The 16048-nt window shown below is 40.1% G+C and overlaps 1 protein-coding gene across 1 annotated transcript in view; it reads right to left on the bottom strand.

Moving 5' to 3' along the window:
- grin2ab (glutamate receptor, ionotropic, N-methyl D-aspartate 2A, b) overlaps positions 1-16048 on the bottom strand; it is a 344912-nt gene that overhangs the window by 29429 nt on the left and 299435 nt on the right. The window contains exons 13-15 of the mRNA XM_061984206.1: positions 12712-12837; positions 2468-2697; positions 1935-2095 (exon numbers count right to left, since the gene is read on the bottom strand). Coding sequence (XP_061840190.1) covers positions 1935-2095; positions 2468-2697; positions 12712-12837 — 517 coding nt within the window. The remainder of the gene's footprint in view (positions 1-1934; positions 2096-2467; positions 2698-12711; positions 12838-16048) is intronic.

The raw sequence follows: 16048 nt of genomic DNA, 5'->3' as shown, positions 1-16048 counted from the left end.
TCGAAAACAACTTTAAAACCCTCCATCATCGTTTTATATACACACTCCAAGTAAAAACCCCAAAACCAGTTGTGTAAATGGTAAATAAAAACAGAATACAATGATTTGTAAATCCTTTTCATCTTATATTCAATTGAATAGACTGCAAAGACAAGATACTTAATGTTTGAACTGAGAAACTTAATTTTTTTTTGCAAATAATCATTAACTTAGAATTTAATAGCAGCAACACATTGCAAAAAAGTTGGCACTGGGGCATTTTTACCACTGTGTTACATGGCCTTTCCTTTTAACAACACTCAGTAAAGGTTTGTGAACAGAGGAGACACATTTTTGAAGCTTTTCAGGTGGAATTCTTTCCCATTCCTGCTTGATTCAACAGTCCGGGGGTCTCCGTTGTGGTATTTTAGGCTTCATAATGCGCCACACATTTTCAATGGGAGACAGGTCTGGACTATTGGCACGCCAGTCTAGTATCCGCACTAGACTGTTGTAACACGTGGCTTGGAATTGTCTTGCTGAAATAAGCAGGGGCGTCCATGATAATGTTGCTTGGATGGCAACATATGTTGCCCCAAAACTTGTATGTACCTTTCAGTATTAATGGTGCCTTCACAGATGTGTAAGTTACCCATGCCTTGGGCACTAATACACCCCCATACCATCACACATGCTGGCTTTTCAACTTTGCGCCTATAACAGTCCGGATGGTTCTTTTCCTCTTTGACGTCCACAGTTTCCAAAAACAATTGGAAATGTGGACTCGTCAGACCACAGTACACTTTTCCACTTTGCATCAGTCCATCTGAGATGAGCTCGAGCCTAACGAGGCCGGCAGCGTTTCTGGGTGTTGTTGATAAATGGCTTTCGTTTTGCATAGTGTATAGTGTATTAATGTACAGCTGTAGCGACGAACTGTAGTTACTGACAGTGGTTCTTTGAAGTGTTCCTGAGCCCATGTGGTGATATCCTTTACACACTGATGTCGCTTTTTAATGGAGTACCGCCTGAGGGATCAAAAGACCGTAATATCATCGCTTACGTGCAGTGATTTCTCCAGATTCTCTGAACCTTTTTGATGATATTACAGACCGTAAATTCCTTGCAGTAGCTGGTTGACAAAATGTTGTTCTTAAACTGTTGGACAATTCGCTCACTCATTTGTTCACAAAGTGGTGACCCTCGGCCCCATCCTTGTTTGTGAATGACTGAGCATTTCATGGAAGCTACTTTTATACCCAATCATGGCACCCACCTGTTCCCAATTAGCCTGTTCACCTGTGGGATGTACCAAATAAGTGTTTGATGAGCATTCCTCAACTTGCTCAGTCTTTTTTGCCACTTGTGCCAGCTTTTTTGAAACGTGTTGCAGGCATCAATTTCCAAATGACCTAATAATTGCAAAAAATAACAACATTTTTTACTTCAAACATGAAATATCTTATCTTTGCAGTCTATTCAATTGAATATAAGTTGAAAAGGATTTGCAAATCATTGTGTTTTGTTTTTATTTACCATTTACACAACGTTCCAACTTCACTGGTTTTGGGGTTTGTATCATGTATTACACAGACACGTACATAACAATATGTAATATTTTGTCTTCTTGTCTCTCATGATAGGCAACATTCCCCCCAAAAAGTGCAGTTCCCTTTTAAAGTAATTGGTGCGGAGGATTTTTACAAAACAATTTGGGTTGTTTGCGTATGCGACGATTATCTCATTTGTTATTAAACAGAGTAATACAAAATTGTACTTATTACACAACAACGGTTTGATTGTAACATTCATCTTAGTTGTAGTTTTCATTACCAAATTTGGAGGCGTTGAAATCGCCATGTAAAATCGCTAATGTTTGGACACCCTGCTTTATAGGAATGTGTGTAAAAAAAATGACACTTCCCCAGGAGGACCCAGGTCCAAGGGGCTCTTACCCGGTCTTGAGGCTGACCAGCGCGTCCTGCACGCCCGTCTGGTGGTACTTGGTCATGTACTGGTGCATGTCCGGGTAGTTCTTGCGGATGTTGCGCTCCGTGCTGCCGTTGGGGACCGTCCCGAAGCGGAAGGGCGGGGAATAGGAGTAGGGGCTCTGGAACTGGAGGGGGGGACCAGAGAGGAGACGAGGTGAGGAACCCGAGTGACGGGAAGAGACAGAGGAGAGGGGCAGGAGGCGAGACGCCGAGCGCCGGACTCATCAGTCGTCGTTATCGTCATTGTGAGGCTAGTCTAGCGTGAGGTTCTGCTGACACTGCTCAGTGTGTGCGTGTGTGTGTGCGTGTGTGTGTGTGTGTGTGTGTGTGTGTGTGTGTGTGTGTGTGTGTGTGTGCTAAGCTGCCAGTGTTAGCATGGTGACATCGATGACCAGAGGGGTCAGGTCCTTGCAGCCTTAAGGGGACCCGTCTGGCATCGAAACCAAGATAAACCCAAACTGTGTGTGTGTGTGTGTGTGTGTGTGTGTGTGTGTCACCTTCTTGTCAGAGAGTCCGGTGACCTGGTCCACAAACTCCTCCTGGATCATGAAGGCGGCCAGGTTGGCGGTGTACGAGGCCAGGAAGATGACGGCGAAGAAGGCCCACACCGACACGATGAACTTACTGGTGGTGCCCTTGGGGTTCTGGACAGGAACGGAGTTGTTGAACACCAGACCCCACAGCAGCCAGACGGCTTTGCCGATGGTGAAGGATGGACCGTGAGGGTCTGAGGGAGAAGACCACTAATCAATCCCCACAGGAAATGACAACAATGTCCATTATCTCCTCCTCTCAATTGTGTTCACCTTCATCTTTCCACCCAAGTTCCAACGGTACTATTGGGTACCGTTTCACCTGAACTCTTACGGTACCATGTTTCGATACCTTCGTTGCACGTGACTTCATGACAGGTTGCATACTTGGTGGGGAAACAAGCACTTGTATAACGGACTGCCCCTAGTTCAGGGGTCGGCAACCCGCGGCTCTTTGATCAGTCTGATGCGGCTCAGCCGCATACTTGCCACCCCTGCTACCACCAAACCCCGCCCACACCCCAACCCTGCTCCCTCACACATCAACCCCCCCCCCCCCCCCCCCCCCCCTCTGTGCGTCGGTTGAGGTGGGCGGGGTTTGGTAGCGGGGGTGTATAATGTAGCCCGGAAGAGTTAGGGCTGCATGGGATTCTGGGTATTTGTTCTGTTGTGTTTATGTTGTGTTACGGTGCGGATGTTCTCCCGAAATGTGTTTGTCATTCTTGTTTGATGTGGGTTCACAGTGTGGTGCATTATTGGTAAGAGTGTTAAAGTTTTTTATAACGCCACCGTCAGTGTAACCTGTGTGGTTGTTGACCAAGTATGCCTTGCTGTCACTTACGTGTGCAAGCAGAAGCCCCATACAACGTGTGGCTGGGCCGGCACGCGGATTTTAGTGGGCGCTAAATGCTGTACCATCACGGCAAGTTCGAGAGAACAGTTGCCTTGACAATCATAGTCTGCCGGAAAAATCGGGAGGGTTGACAAGTATGACGCTGTCACGCGCCATTCATATAAAACCCACGGGCCGCACTAACATTCAATTTTCATATTACGGTGTGGGCCGCGTGTCTGAGACTCTTGGTTTATACCTAGCACAAAGCAAGAAAAAAAACTTTGTATGCAGTGTTATTTCATTTTAAATTTCAAAATAATTTTGTGGCTCCCATTGTTTTCTTTAATTTGTGCAACTGGTCAAAATGGCTCTTTGACTGGTAAAGGTTGCCGACCTCAAGTTTCCATGCCAACAAAGCAAGCGTGTCTGATATAAAGCGCTCAAAAGCAATGTTCCTTCTAAGGTGCGCGCCTGTGCAATTGCGCACTGCTCAAGCGTCCTCTGCGCATGGCAAATCTATGCCACGCACAAAATCAAATAAAAAAATAAGCGCATAACAATTTTCGACACGACACGGACGCGACAGAGAAAACAGTTTTCGTCATCATTGTTCAAATATTGTAACGTCTGTCGAGACATGAATTCCATCCATCACTTTACTGAGCAAAACTGTTTATTGCCGGCCATAAACACATCACCAAAACATTAGTAAAAAAATTGATATCTAGCAAAAGTGGTCATTTTCTGCAGTACAAACCAGACCAAAAGCAACTTTGTTGTATCAACAGCAGCCGCTCGCTCTTTCTCACTTGCGCCAACACATGCACATATGGCCCTTAGCCAGTGATGCGTTTACAGCCACACAAAAAGTCGTACAACTCCAATACCACACATAAAGTGTCATTCCAGGTCGTTACACTATGATTTACCAATCAAATGTGTGCTTATTCTAGTGTCATTTATTAGGAATCTTAATTTATAAATATTAATCATGAAATGCTGTTATTATATTAAATAAATACTAATAAAAATATATATTTTTTACAAACAGGAAGTTGCAGGAATGTACACATGATCCCCTGCTTACATCTCATTGTGCAACATGTGAATGTTTTAATGGGAACTAAATGCAATGTCTGAAAGGGATACAAATTATTTCCAAAGCAGGACCTCCACCCAGACAAACAATACAAGTACACAGTTCATGAAAAACAATATTTTTTGTTATTGTCATTGTAAGTGGGCCTAAACACTTATATTAGAAATGGAAATGACTGCTGTCATTTGATTATATTAATAAGAGAATGTTGTCTGTCTATCTGTGTTGGCCCTGCGGTGAGGTGGTGACTTGTCCAGGGTGTACACTGCCTTCCGCCCGAATGCAGCTGAGATAGGCTCCAGCACCCCCCGCGGCCCCGAAAGGGACAAGCGGTAGAAAGTGGATGGATGGATGGATGGATGGAGATTGAACTTGTTATTATGTCAGGTTTGGGACAGGTGTGCTGCTGGTGTAGCCACAGTGTGCACGTCTGACGTTGCTCACATGGGCTCCACTGAATGCTCAGGGAGTTTTTGCCTTTGCTCACACACATGAAAAATTAGAGGGAACATTGCTCAAAAGTAAGGCTCCGTTTTGAAAAAAAAACAAAAAACAGTAGCTCGATGCTAATTTACATTGAATATGCCATACACATGCTACTGACCAGCATTAGCAATTTCACATGGCAATTTCAACGCCGCCAAGTTTTTTGTTATGACAACTACAACTAAGATGCACGTTACAATCAAACAGCTGTTGTGTAATAAGTACAGTACTTACAGTACTAACACTTTGTGGGGCTCAACAAGGGACAAGAATGGTAAAGGCTACTTCCTTCCTTCTGTCTATACACTACTGCCACCTAATGCCTTGGAATTGCAACTGCATGCCACGTCTACTATATAATACATGTAAGTGTCTGCTATATAATACATGTAGACCGTAGATAGTGAAATCCCTAAATTCCTTGCAATAGCTGGTTGAGAAATGTTGGACAATTTGCTCACGCATTTGTTGACAAAGTGGTGACCCTCGCCCCATCCTTGTTTGTGAATGACTGAGCATTTCATGGAAGCTGCTTTTATACCCAATCATGGCACCCACCTGTTCCCAATTAGCCTGTTCACCTGTGGGATGTTCCAAATAAGTGTTTGATGAGCATTCCTCAACTTTCTCAGTCTTTTTTGCCACTTGTGCCAGCTTTTTTGAAACGTGTTGCGGGCATCAAATTCCAAATGAGCTAATATTTGCTGAAAAAAATTAAGTTTTCCAGTTTGAACGTTAAATATCTTGTCTTTGCAGTCTATTCAATTGAATATAAGTTGAAAAGGAATTGCACATCATTGTATTCTGTTTTTATTTACTATTTACACAACATGCCAACTTTACTGGTTTTGGGTTTTGTAATTAAAAAAACCAAAAAAAAACCAGATGAACACACACGTGTAGATTCCTGGGTATAAAAAAAAAGTACAAAAAAAAAGGTACGCACAGTACTATTGACAATACCAAAACAAAACATGGCACCCTTCAGGCGTCAACACTGGAGAATAACTAAAATGAAGTATACAAAATATGTTAAAATTTATGTAAAAATAAAATATAAATATTTCAATAATAAATGAATTAAAACATAACATTGAGAAAATAATAGCAATAAATACAATATAAAATACCTGAATAAAAATAAATACAATTGTGCTTCGGGTCACTACCTCTAACCCTGCAGTGTTTTTGTTGGGGGTTTTTTTGTGGCTTTTTTTAATACCAAGAATAGAATATGAGTCTGGCAATAAAGAAATATTTTTGGCTCCGAGCGAAGGATGCAAATATTTTACTTTAAGGGCCTGAGCTAAAAGCAGGTTGGTAAAAGGCTGCGTCAAAGAGATCCAACACGGGATGAGCAAGCACTTTGGACACAGTCGTGAAGGCAACAAGGAACATTTTAGGGGGAACGTACTTGTCTCTTTCCCGTGAAAAATTGATGAAGTGCAACGACGGTAGGCTGATCACTTTTTTGGGGGGAATTGAAAGTGAGGCAATTGCTGCGACAGTAAAATGGTTCTAACTTGAAAAGTTAGAAAAGTCCCATTTCGACGTTCTCTGACCTATTTTGGTGTCCGTGGATGTTCTCCTTCTGGTTATTGTTCTTAAGGCCTTCAGTCGATCGCTCATGGACTGTTTAGTTTGTCTCAGGAGACGTTTTGTCTCTCTAAAAACAAAACCTGGCAGTTCAGTCACCGGAATTTTACCGTAAAATTTACAGTGTTTGTTTTTTTTACACCAAATGACTGTGAATTGAAAAACCATACCACTGTTTTCTCGCGGCATTCAATCGATCGCAACTGGACTGTTCGGTTTGTCTTAGAAGACGTTTCGCCTCTCAAAATAAGTAGACTTCATCATTTCAAGTACAAACGTTTGTATTTGGTGTTTTGGCAACAGCTGCTAGACTAGATCTGACCAATCTAAGTCTAAGACTAGATCTGACTAATCTCAGTCTAAGACTAGATCTGACTAATCTAAGTCTAAGACTAGATCTGACTAATCTAAGTCTATGGCTAGATCTGATTCATCTAAGTCTAAGACTAGATTTGACCAATCTAAGTCTAAGACTAGATCTGACCAATTTAAGTCTAAGACTAGATCTGACTAATCTAAGTCTAAGACTAGATCTGACTAATCTAAGTCTAAGACTAGATCTGACTAATCTAAGTCTATGGCTAGATCTGACTCATCTAAGTCTAAGACTAGATCTGACCAATCTAAGTCTAAGACTAGATCTGACTAATCTAAATCTAAGACCAGATCTGACTAATCTAAGTCTAAGACTAGATCTGACTAATCTAAGTCTATGGCTAGATCTGACTCATCTAAGTCTAAAACTAGATTTGACCAATCTAAGTCTAAGACTAGATCTGACCAATTTAAGTCTAAGACTAGATTTGACCAATCTAAGTCTAAGACTAGATCTGACCAATTTAAGTCTAAGACTAGATCTGACTAATCTAAGTCTAAAACTAGATCTGACTAATCTAAGTCTAAGACTAGATCTGACTAATCTAAGTCTATGGCTAGATCTGACTCATCTAAGTCTAAGACTAGATCTGACCAATCTAAGTCTAAGACTAGATCTGACTAATCTAAATCTAAGACCAGATCTGACTAATCTAAGTCTAACACTAGATCTGACTAATCTAAGTCTATGGCTAGATCTGACTCATCTAAGTCTAAGACTAGATTTGACCAATCTAAGTCTAAGACTAGATCTGACCAATTTAAGTCTAAGACTAGATTTGACCAATCTAAGTCTAAGACTAGATCTGACCAATTTAAGTCTAAGACTAGATCTGACTAATCTAAGTCTAAGACTAGATCTGACTAATCTAAGTCTAAGACTAGATCTGACTAATCTAAGTCTAAGACTAGATCTGACTAATCTAAGTCTATGGCTAGATCTGACTCATCTAAGTCTAAGACTAGATCTGACCAATCTAAGTCTGAGACTAGATCTGACCAATTTAAGTCTAAGACTAGATCTGACTAATCTAAGTCCAAGACTAGATCTGACCAATCTTAGTTTAAAAATAGTCCTGACCAATCTAAGACTAGATCTGACCAATCTAAGTCTAAGACTACATCTGACTAATCTAAGACTTTATCTGACCAATCTTAGTTTAAAAATAGTGCTGACCAATCTAAGTCTAAGACTAGATCTGACCAATCTATGTCTAAGACTAGATATGACCAATCTAAGTCTAAGACTAGATCTGACAAATCTAAGTCTAAGACTAGATCTGGCCAATCCAAGTACACCACGTGCAATAAAGGTATCGAAATATGGCACCGTTTGACTTTAGGTGAGTCGATACCTGGTAGTACCGACGGAATTCGGTCAGTGCCTATAAAAGTACAGAATTCGGTACGCGTCACAAAAAAATATGTTACATTTCTTAATAATATATCACAAAATTCAGGTTTGAATTGACTTTTGATGTATAGGAAGTGTGTTTTTGTACATTTGACCCTAATTAGGGTCTTGGAGTTGGTCCATTCAAATCTGCCAAAACTCCGGTTTTCCCGGTAAAATACCATATTTTACTCTTCTTTTTCTTGCTATGTCAACCGAGTCCAAACCTAACAGTGACATCAATTGAAATCAAGTTTCAAATCAAGGACAACAACAGCTAAAAGGTGCTTGATATAAGAAAAAAACAAAGGACTAGTGCAGCTTGGAGTGCACGGGAAACAATCACAGGACATAACTAAACAGGCTAAAAGGCTACAACCTAATAAAATGCTAGCAGTAAGCCACAGTTTACACACAGGCCAGCAACCTAAAGATGCTGCATAGCACAAGTAACAAGAAGTGGATTCAAGAAAATAAGAGCACTGAACAGGAACTAACGCTGAACATGGCAAAACCCAGATACCAGACTACACTGCCAAGCAGGGCGTGACAGTCTGCCTGTTTCCTATAAAGACTAAAAAAAAAAAAAAGGGGTTCAAATCTGCCAGAGCGTGCAAAGAAAGGAATAAAGGAAGCTTCTTTAAAGTAGCAGTAGAATAGACAAACAAGTTCTCACTATATTGAGGCTATTATCATATATATTTCATTTATGACACCAAAAGACTTACACAGTATATATGATCAAAATAGTATCAATCTCACGGAGATTCCCAAGCCATTTTGAGAGATAACGAGGAAGCCAGTCACGTGTCACGTAGAGAAGGAACCACAGATCCCTTCCCCATCAACAACAATGCAAATCATGCTGACTTTGTGAGAGCCAAAAACGATTATTTTTTGGGGGAAAAAATAGAACCCAGCACTTTACATTTTTGAGCCAAAACACAAAGAGGATGAGCAATAAGCCGAGTGCTAAACGGGTGTAGCTTTATTGTGACACCATAGCATTAGCAGCATTGCTCGGTGCTGAACATACAAACTAGCCACTTAGTGTAATAGTTCCACTCTCGCTGGTGTTAGAATAATTGTATCTAAGTTATCCCAAAACTTTGTGTTACATTGAGTTCAGCTCGCCCTGCAAGAGGACAAAAGCTGTCTTTGATCCTACCAAGCAAAAGGCTTGTAAAACTCCACTGAGTAGGATGGGAAGCGACATGAAGGCGTCGGTTTATTTCGTCTATTGTAATCAACAGGAAGATTTTGTCTTGACCGGAGATCTACAAAGCGGAGAGAAAGCAGGGCCTGACACCATTTTCTTTGAACTGTTTTGTGATAAGGGCGATGGCTGTTTACGACCCCCCTCCCGTAGAAACAGCTGTTGCCATGTAATCAGGGAAAGTCCAAATAAAAGAGGAGGCGTACAATCTTTCGTCAGAGCGTGGTGGAGACTGTCCAAGAGTACAGCCCAGACGTTTCTCCTCATTGAGCCAAATTTAATTCTGTCTCTGTTTAATTCCTTGCTTCCTGTCTTGTTTAATTGATGCCATCAGTGTTTGGGATGTCGACCGACGGGACGCTCACATAATTCCGTTTAGATGAAGATTCAATCGCAATCCTCACGAAGGGTTAAAAATAAATGACTGCAACAAGCGTATTTTTGTGTCTTTTTCGCCATCTCTGGGGACGTGAAAGTGGACCAGCCTGTCGGCCACATTTGTCTACTAGCAGGTGAGAGATGCATGAATCATAATCTAGAATTTACTTTTAGCAAGTTTAAGACCAAGCAGAAGCGGCCCGTCGTCTCAGTGTGTCAACAATAGCAGAGTAAGCTTGCATTAGCTCGCTGCTATCAATGCGTTGCTAAAATAGTCCGTCTGCGTTAGCGCTTATAATAACAATAACAGTCATATTTGGTTGAATTTTAGGTCACGACATGTAAATGGGGTATTGTTGGCGCTTTCTGGATGTTTTTAGAGAGGGTATAATGAGCACAACAGCAACGGCCATCTGTTGACTCATCTATCCATTTTCTACCGCTTGTCCCTTTCGGGGTCGCGGGGGGTGCTGGAGCCTATCTCAGCTGCATTACTCAATTGTTAGATATTTATTTACGATTTAGAATGCACGTTCTTGTCTTACATAAGGATTGTGAATGATAGGCAGCCAATGTTTTCATATTTCCAGTATGACTGACCTAATAATATGGTCAGAGTGCAGAAATGTTGACGTAGAATCTGCAGAAATTGCAGAAGATATTCAAAGGTGTTAGAATAATTATGTATATATTATCACACAACTCTTATGCTTAAGGGCCGTTGCTATAGTTATTATCAATTGTGCTGAAGAGGTATTTTTCTTTGTCTGTGCAAAGCTGGCAATCCAAAAGATTGCAAGCCAGTCTGGTATCAGTGTCTGTGTCCAGGAACGGCCTGCTGACTGCCAAGGCCGAACACCGGCGTGACGCAGACAGAGCAGAGACAAGGCGATATCACCAGCGTCAACACATTTGCATTTCTTGTATAATCATATATTGTGTCTAACTGGAGCTGTCGAGATTACCCCCTTCAGTGATGTAACCAGGGACCTCCCAAATAAATAGAGGAAGCACGCGGGCTAGACTTTAGAACGTAGTTTGGATCTGTTACTAGAATACAGCCCACAAACGTGTCTCCTCAATTGAGCCAAATTGAACTCTGTCTCTGCATGATTCCTTGCTTCTCGCCTGTTTAATAGATGTCATCAGTGTTTGAACCTGACAAAAGGGGAGTATTCAAAATTGCCGACTTAATTTGTAGCATTTTGTGATGTTCAGACGGTACTTTCACATACTTTGCCGATTGTAAACACAACTGGATGTGGTTTAATGCAGTCTTTCTCAAACTGTCGTACGTGTACCACTAGTGGTACGCGAAAGTATCACTGAATTAAATATTCAAACACAGTGTTACTGTTCAAACTGTGTGTAATGTTACAGGGCCAAAAATATTAAACAACCTCTGCCTGGGTTTTTAATGCATACTTAGGCCTACTACGGCATACTTGCCAACCTTGAGACCTCCGATTTCGGGAGGTGGGGGGCGTGGCTAAGAGGGGAGGAGTATATTGACAGCTAGAATTCACCAAGTCAAGTATTTCATACATATATATATATATATATATATATATATATATATATATATATATATATATATATATATATATATATATATATATATATATATAAATAAAATAAAGACTTGACTTTCAGTGAATTCTAGCTATATATATACAGCATCCTGAAAATATGCAAACAAAACTGTGTTTAGATAATTGATACTTCAAACTTGCATAAATAAATCTTAAGGAATATAACATAACTTGGCTTCTGAGAGCTTCAAAATGTAATGAATAAAATGCTAAAGTTGTTGATAAACAAGCAATTATTTTAATAATTAAATATGGTCATTTTAAATGAATTATTATGATAATTTAAAATTAATTATTTCAAATATGTTTATGTTAATGTATAATTCTATGGCTGGATGTAATAAAGAGTCAGCAAAAATACAAATAAAAATACAATTAATTTTGATGTTTTTAGCAAAATATAGTAAACATTTATTTATTTTTTAAATTAATAAATATATTTATTTTTAGGTAAGATAAACATAATAATACAATTTATCTCTAGTCTGGATGATTTAGTTCTTGTCACCCTGTTGTCCTCCCGTCTTGAAAAAAGGCTGTCCTCACTCAGGTCCGCAAGGACCTGGAGGGGGCGTGGCCTCCAGCTCCGGCTGAAAATCGGGAGATTTTCGGGAGAATATTTGTCCCGGGAGGTTTTCGGGTGAGGCGCTGAATTTCGGGAGTCTCCCGGAAAATTCGGGAGGGTTGGCAAGTATGTACTACGGTACTACTGGTCATTATAATAATAATAATAATAATAGATTTTATTTGTAAAAAGCACTTTACATTGAGCAAACAACCTCAAAGTGCTACAGTGTATTGAAAAAAATAAATAAAATAAAAATATAATAAAAAAAATTATATTAAAAAAAAATAAAAAAATTAAAAATAAATTACAAAAATAAAATAAAAACTAGAACAGCTTAATAGCTAGAACTAGTATACATATATCTATAAAAATGTATGGTGGTTCTCGGAGGGCCAAGTGCCACCGTAATGACAACAGAGCAAATAAGGTCAATTTCCTTTTCCTTTTCCGTTACGCTGCTACTTTAAATCAAATTAGTCTAAAAATAGAAACGTCTAATCGACTCTGGGCTCGTCTCAGCGTTGCGTCGACGCTTTGGGAGAGTATTAGCATCGCTAACTTACCAAAAGTCGGCATAACAATAGCTCAATTCCCACGCTTTGCCACGCCTGTGTGTGTGTGTGTGTGTGTGTGTGTGTGTGTGTGTGTGTGTGTGTGTGTGTGTGTATACCTTTGCCTTGGGCCAAGTTGCGGTTGAAGCCCAGCGGGGAGACAAACTCAAAAAGGAAGACAGCGATGGCCGTGACGATGAGCAGCATCACAAACATCATCACCCAAACAGAGGCGCTGAAGGGCTCTGGGAGGGTGGAGAGGTGGGGGTGGGGGGTTGTTTATGATGGAGAAGAAGAAGAAGACGAGAAGGAGGACATGACAGAGGGAGTGAGGAGGAAGGAGGGAAAGGAGAGTTAGTCACAGTAGTTTTGACGGAGCACATTTCCATATTTCTTATTACTCCACTGAAAGAGTGTGTGTGTGTGTGTGTGTGTGTGTGTGTGTGTGTGTGTGTGTGTGTGTGTGTGTGTGTGTGTGTGTGTGTGTGTGTTCTTGTATCTCGACCCTTCTTGAGACATCAACAAGGAAAAGTAGCTTCCACATGAGGAGGTGTGAACAAGTTAGGACATAAATCATGGTCTCAATTAACATAGCATCTAATAGAAAATGTCTCATTTGCACCCCCTGGTGGTGAAATCTATCAAAATGAGGGTGGTCCCAAAAAGGAGGGATTTTTTTCAAATTGACTGTGTGTCGCTTTTAAAAGTGCTCCCCCTCTGGTCAACATATGAAATAACAAGTGTGTGTAAAAATTTGAAGTGCTCCCTCTCTGGCCAACATATGTAATAACAAGGGTGTGTAAGAATATGAAATGCGCCCCCTTTGACCACAATTAATAAAAATTAAAAAAAAGATAGATATATATATAGACATACTGTAACAAGTAAATAATGAAGATTAAAAACAAAAAAAAATGTTAATTAAAAAAAATTAAACAAAAGCAGTCTTTTTCTCACAATGTGTCGACTTTTTTCTTATAAAATTGGGAACGATTTCTCATATTCTTTCTGCTTCTGTAATATTGCAATATTTTCGCGTAAAATTATTACTTTTTTTCAATGTAAAATTATTACTATTTCATGCAAAATGGCGACATTTGTCATATAAAATTCTGACTTTTATCACAATATTGTCAATTTTTTTGTTGTTCTTGTAAAACTGACATTTTTTTGAGTAAAATGATGACTTTTGTCATAATTTTGCCAAGTAAAATTCAGATTATTCTTATATTGCCAAAATGTTAAAGTTTTTTTATGAAATTGGGACTTTTGTCGAGTAAAATTACGACGCTTTTCTTAAAATTGCCTTTTTCTTGAAGAATTGAGACTGTAATTGAGTAAAATTCCACCTTTGATCATAATATTGCACAAATGTTCAGTTTTTCTTGTAAAATTTTGACTTACGTTGCATAAAATTAAGACTTTTATTATAATACTGACAAAATTCTAAGTTTTTCCTGTGAAATTGTGACCTTTTTCTTATGAAATTGCAACTCATTTTTCACAACAAGCTTTTTTATATTGGCATAGTATGTATATATTATTAATGTTGTAAATACACTTCTTTATATATCTGGAAAGGGTGGTCCTAAATAGGTAGGCATTATTCGGGGGTCTCAAGAAGGTATGTGTGTGTGAGTGTGTGTTCTTGTATTTCTACCCTTCTTGAGACACCAACAAGGAAAAGTACCTTCCATATGAGGACCGGTGAACAAGTTAGGACCGAACTAATGGTCCCAATATGGAAAACCATTGCATCTAATAGAGAACCAAATACTAGAGTCCGTGAACATTGCTCCAAAGTCAGGATTTTTTGTTGATTTAATGTGCATACAAAAGTAAACATTGACAGGTGCAAAGGCAGCAATATACGAGAAAACAAGACGGCAGCTAAAGAAGGACTTCACTATTCATCCCCGAAAAAACCCGGCAGGTGAACAAGCTGATTTTACGACTTCCGGTGCTGACGTAAGACAACCTGCGTCACATATGTGACCATAGGATGAACAAATACACTACGGTACTAAGACTAGAGTGGCCATTAGCAGTTAGCTTCTACAGCTGGGTTGCCCAAAGTGGTCCGTGACTCCTTTGTCATCGGCCTTAAGCACATTACAAAAAAACAAAAAATAGAGATCTCATTTGTACCCCTGGTGGTGAAATCTATCAAAATGAGGGTGGTCCCAAAAAGGAGGGATGTTTCAAATTGACTGTGTGTCGGTTTTAAAAGTGGTCCCCCTCTGGTCAACATATGAAATAACAAGTGTGTGTAAGAAATTGAAATGCGCCCCCTTTGGCCAAAATGTATTAAAAAAGATAAAACTATATGTCATACTTGCCAACCATCCCGATTTCCCCGGGAGACTCCCGAATTTCAGTGCCCCTCCCGAAAATCTCCCGAGGCAACCATTCTCCCGAATTTCTCCCGATTTCCACCCGGACAACAATATTGGGGGGCGTGCCTTGAAGGCACTGCCTTTAGTGTCCTCTACAACCTGTCGTCACGTCCGCTTTTCCTCCATACAAACAGCGTGCCGGCCCAGTCACATAATATATGGGGCTTTTACACACACACAAGTGAATGCAAAGCATACTTGGTCAACAGCCATACAGGTCACACTGAGGGTGGCCGTATAAACAACTTTAACACTGCTACAAATATGCGCCACACTGTGAACCCACACCAAACAAGAATGACAAAGCAGGGGGGGTGTATATGGTAGCGTCCCGGAAGAGTTAGTGCTGCAAGGGGTTCTGGGTATTTGTTCTGTTGTGTTTATTTTGTGTATACAAATACGGGGTTCTGGGTATTTGTTCTGTTGTGTTTATGTTGTGTATACAAATACCCAGAACCTCTTGCAGCACTAACTCTTCCGGGATGCTACAATATACACCCCCGCTACCACCAAACCCCGCCCCCCCCCCAACCCCGCTCCCCCATCTCCCGAATTCGGAGGTCTCAAGGTTGGCAAGTATGAAATATGTATATAGAGACATACTGTAATAACTTCAAGTAAATAATGAAGATTAAAAACCAATAAACAAATAATAAAATAACTAAAAAGACTAAAATCTTACCTTTTTTTATATTTACATAGTTTGCATATATTATTAATGTTGTAAATATGAATCTTTATATATCTAGAAAGGGTGGTCCTAAAGAAGTTGGCATTTTTGAGAGGTCTCAAGAATATAAACAATATAAGAATGTGTGTGTGTGTGTGTGTGTGTGTGTGTGTGTGTGTGTGTGTGTGTGTGTGTGTGTGTGTGTGTGTGTGTGTGAAAAGGGTAGAGTGGGGGGAGGGGGACTCTTGGATGAAACCAGAATGATCTGATGTGCACTCTTGTGTGTGTGTGTGCGTGTGTGTGTGTGTGTGTGCATGTGTGTGTGTGTGTGTGTGTGCGTGTGTGTGTGTGTGTGTGTGTGTATGCGTGCGTGTGTGTGTGTGTTTGGTC

Source organism: Nerophis lumbriciformis, linkage group LG25 (assembly GCF_033978685.3).
Source record: "Nerophis lumbriciformis linkage group LG25, RoL_Nlum_v2.1, whole genome shotgun sequence".
NCBI lineage: Eukaryota > Metazoa > Chordata > Actinopteri > Syngnathiformes > Syngnathidae > Nerophis > Nerophis lumbriciformis.
This window is presented reverse-complemented; position numbering and strand designations above follow the sequence as displayed.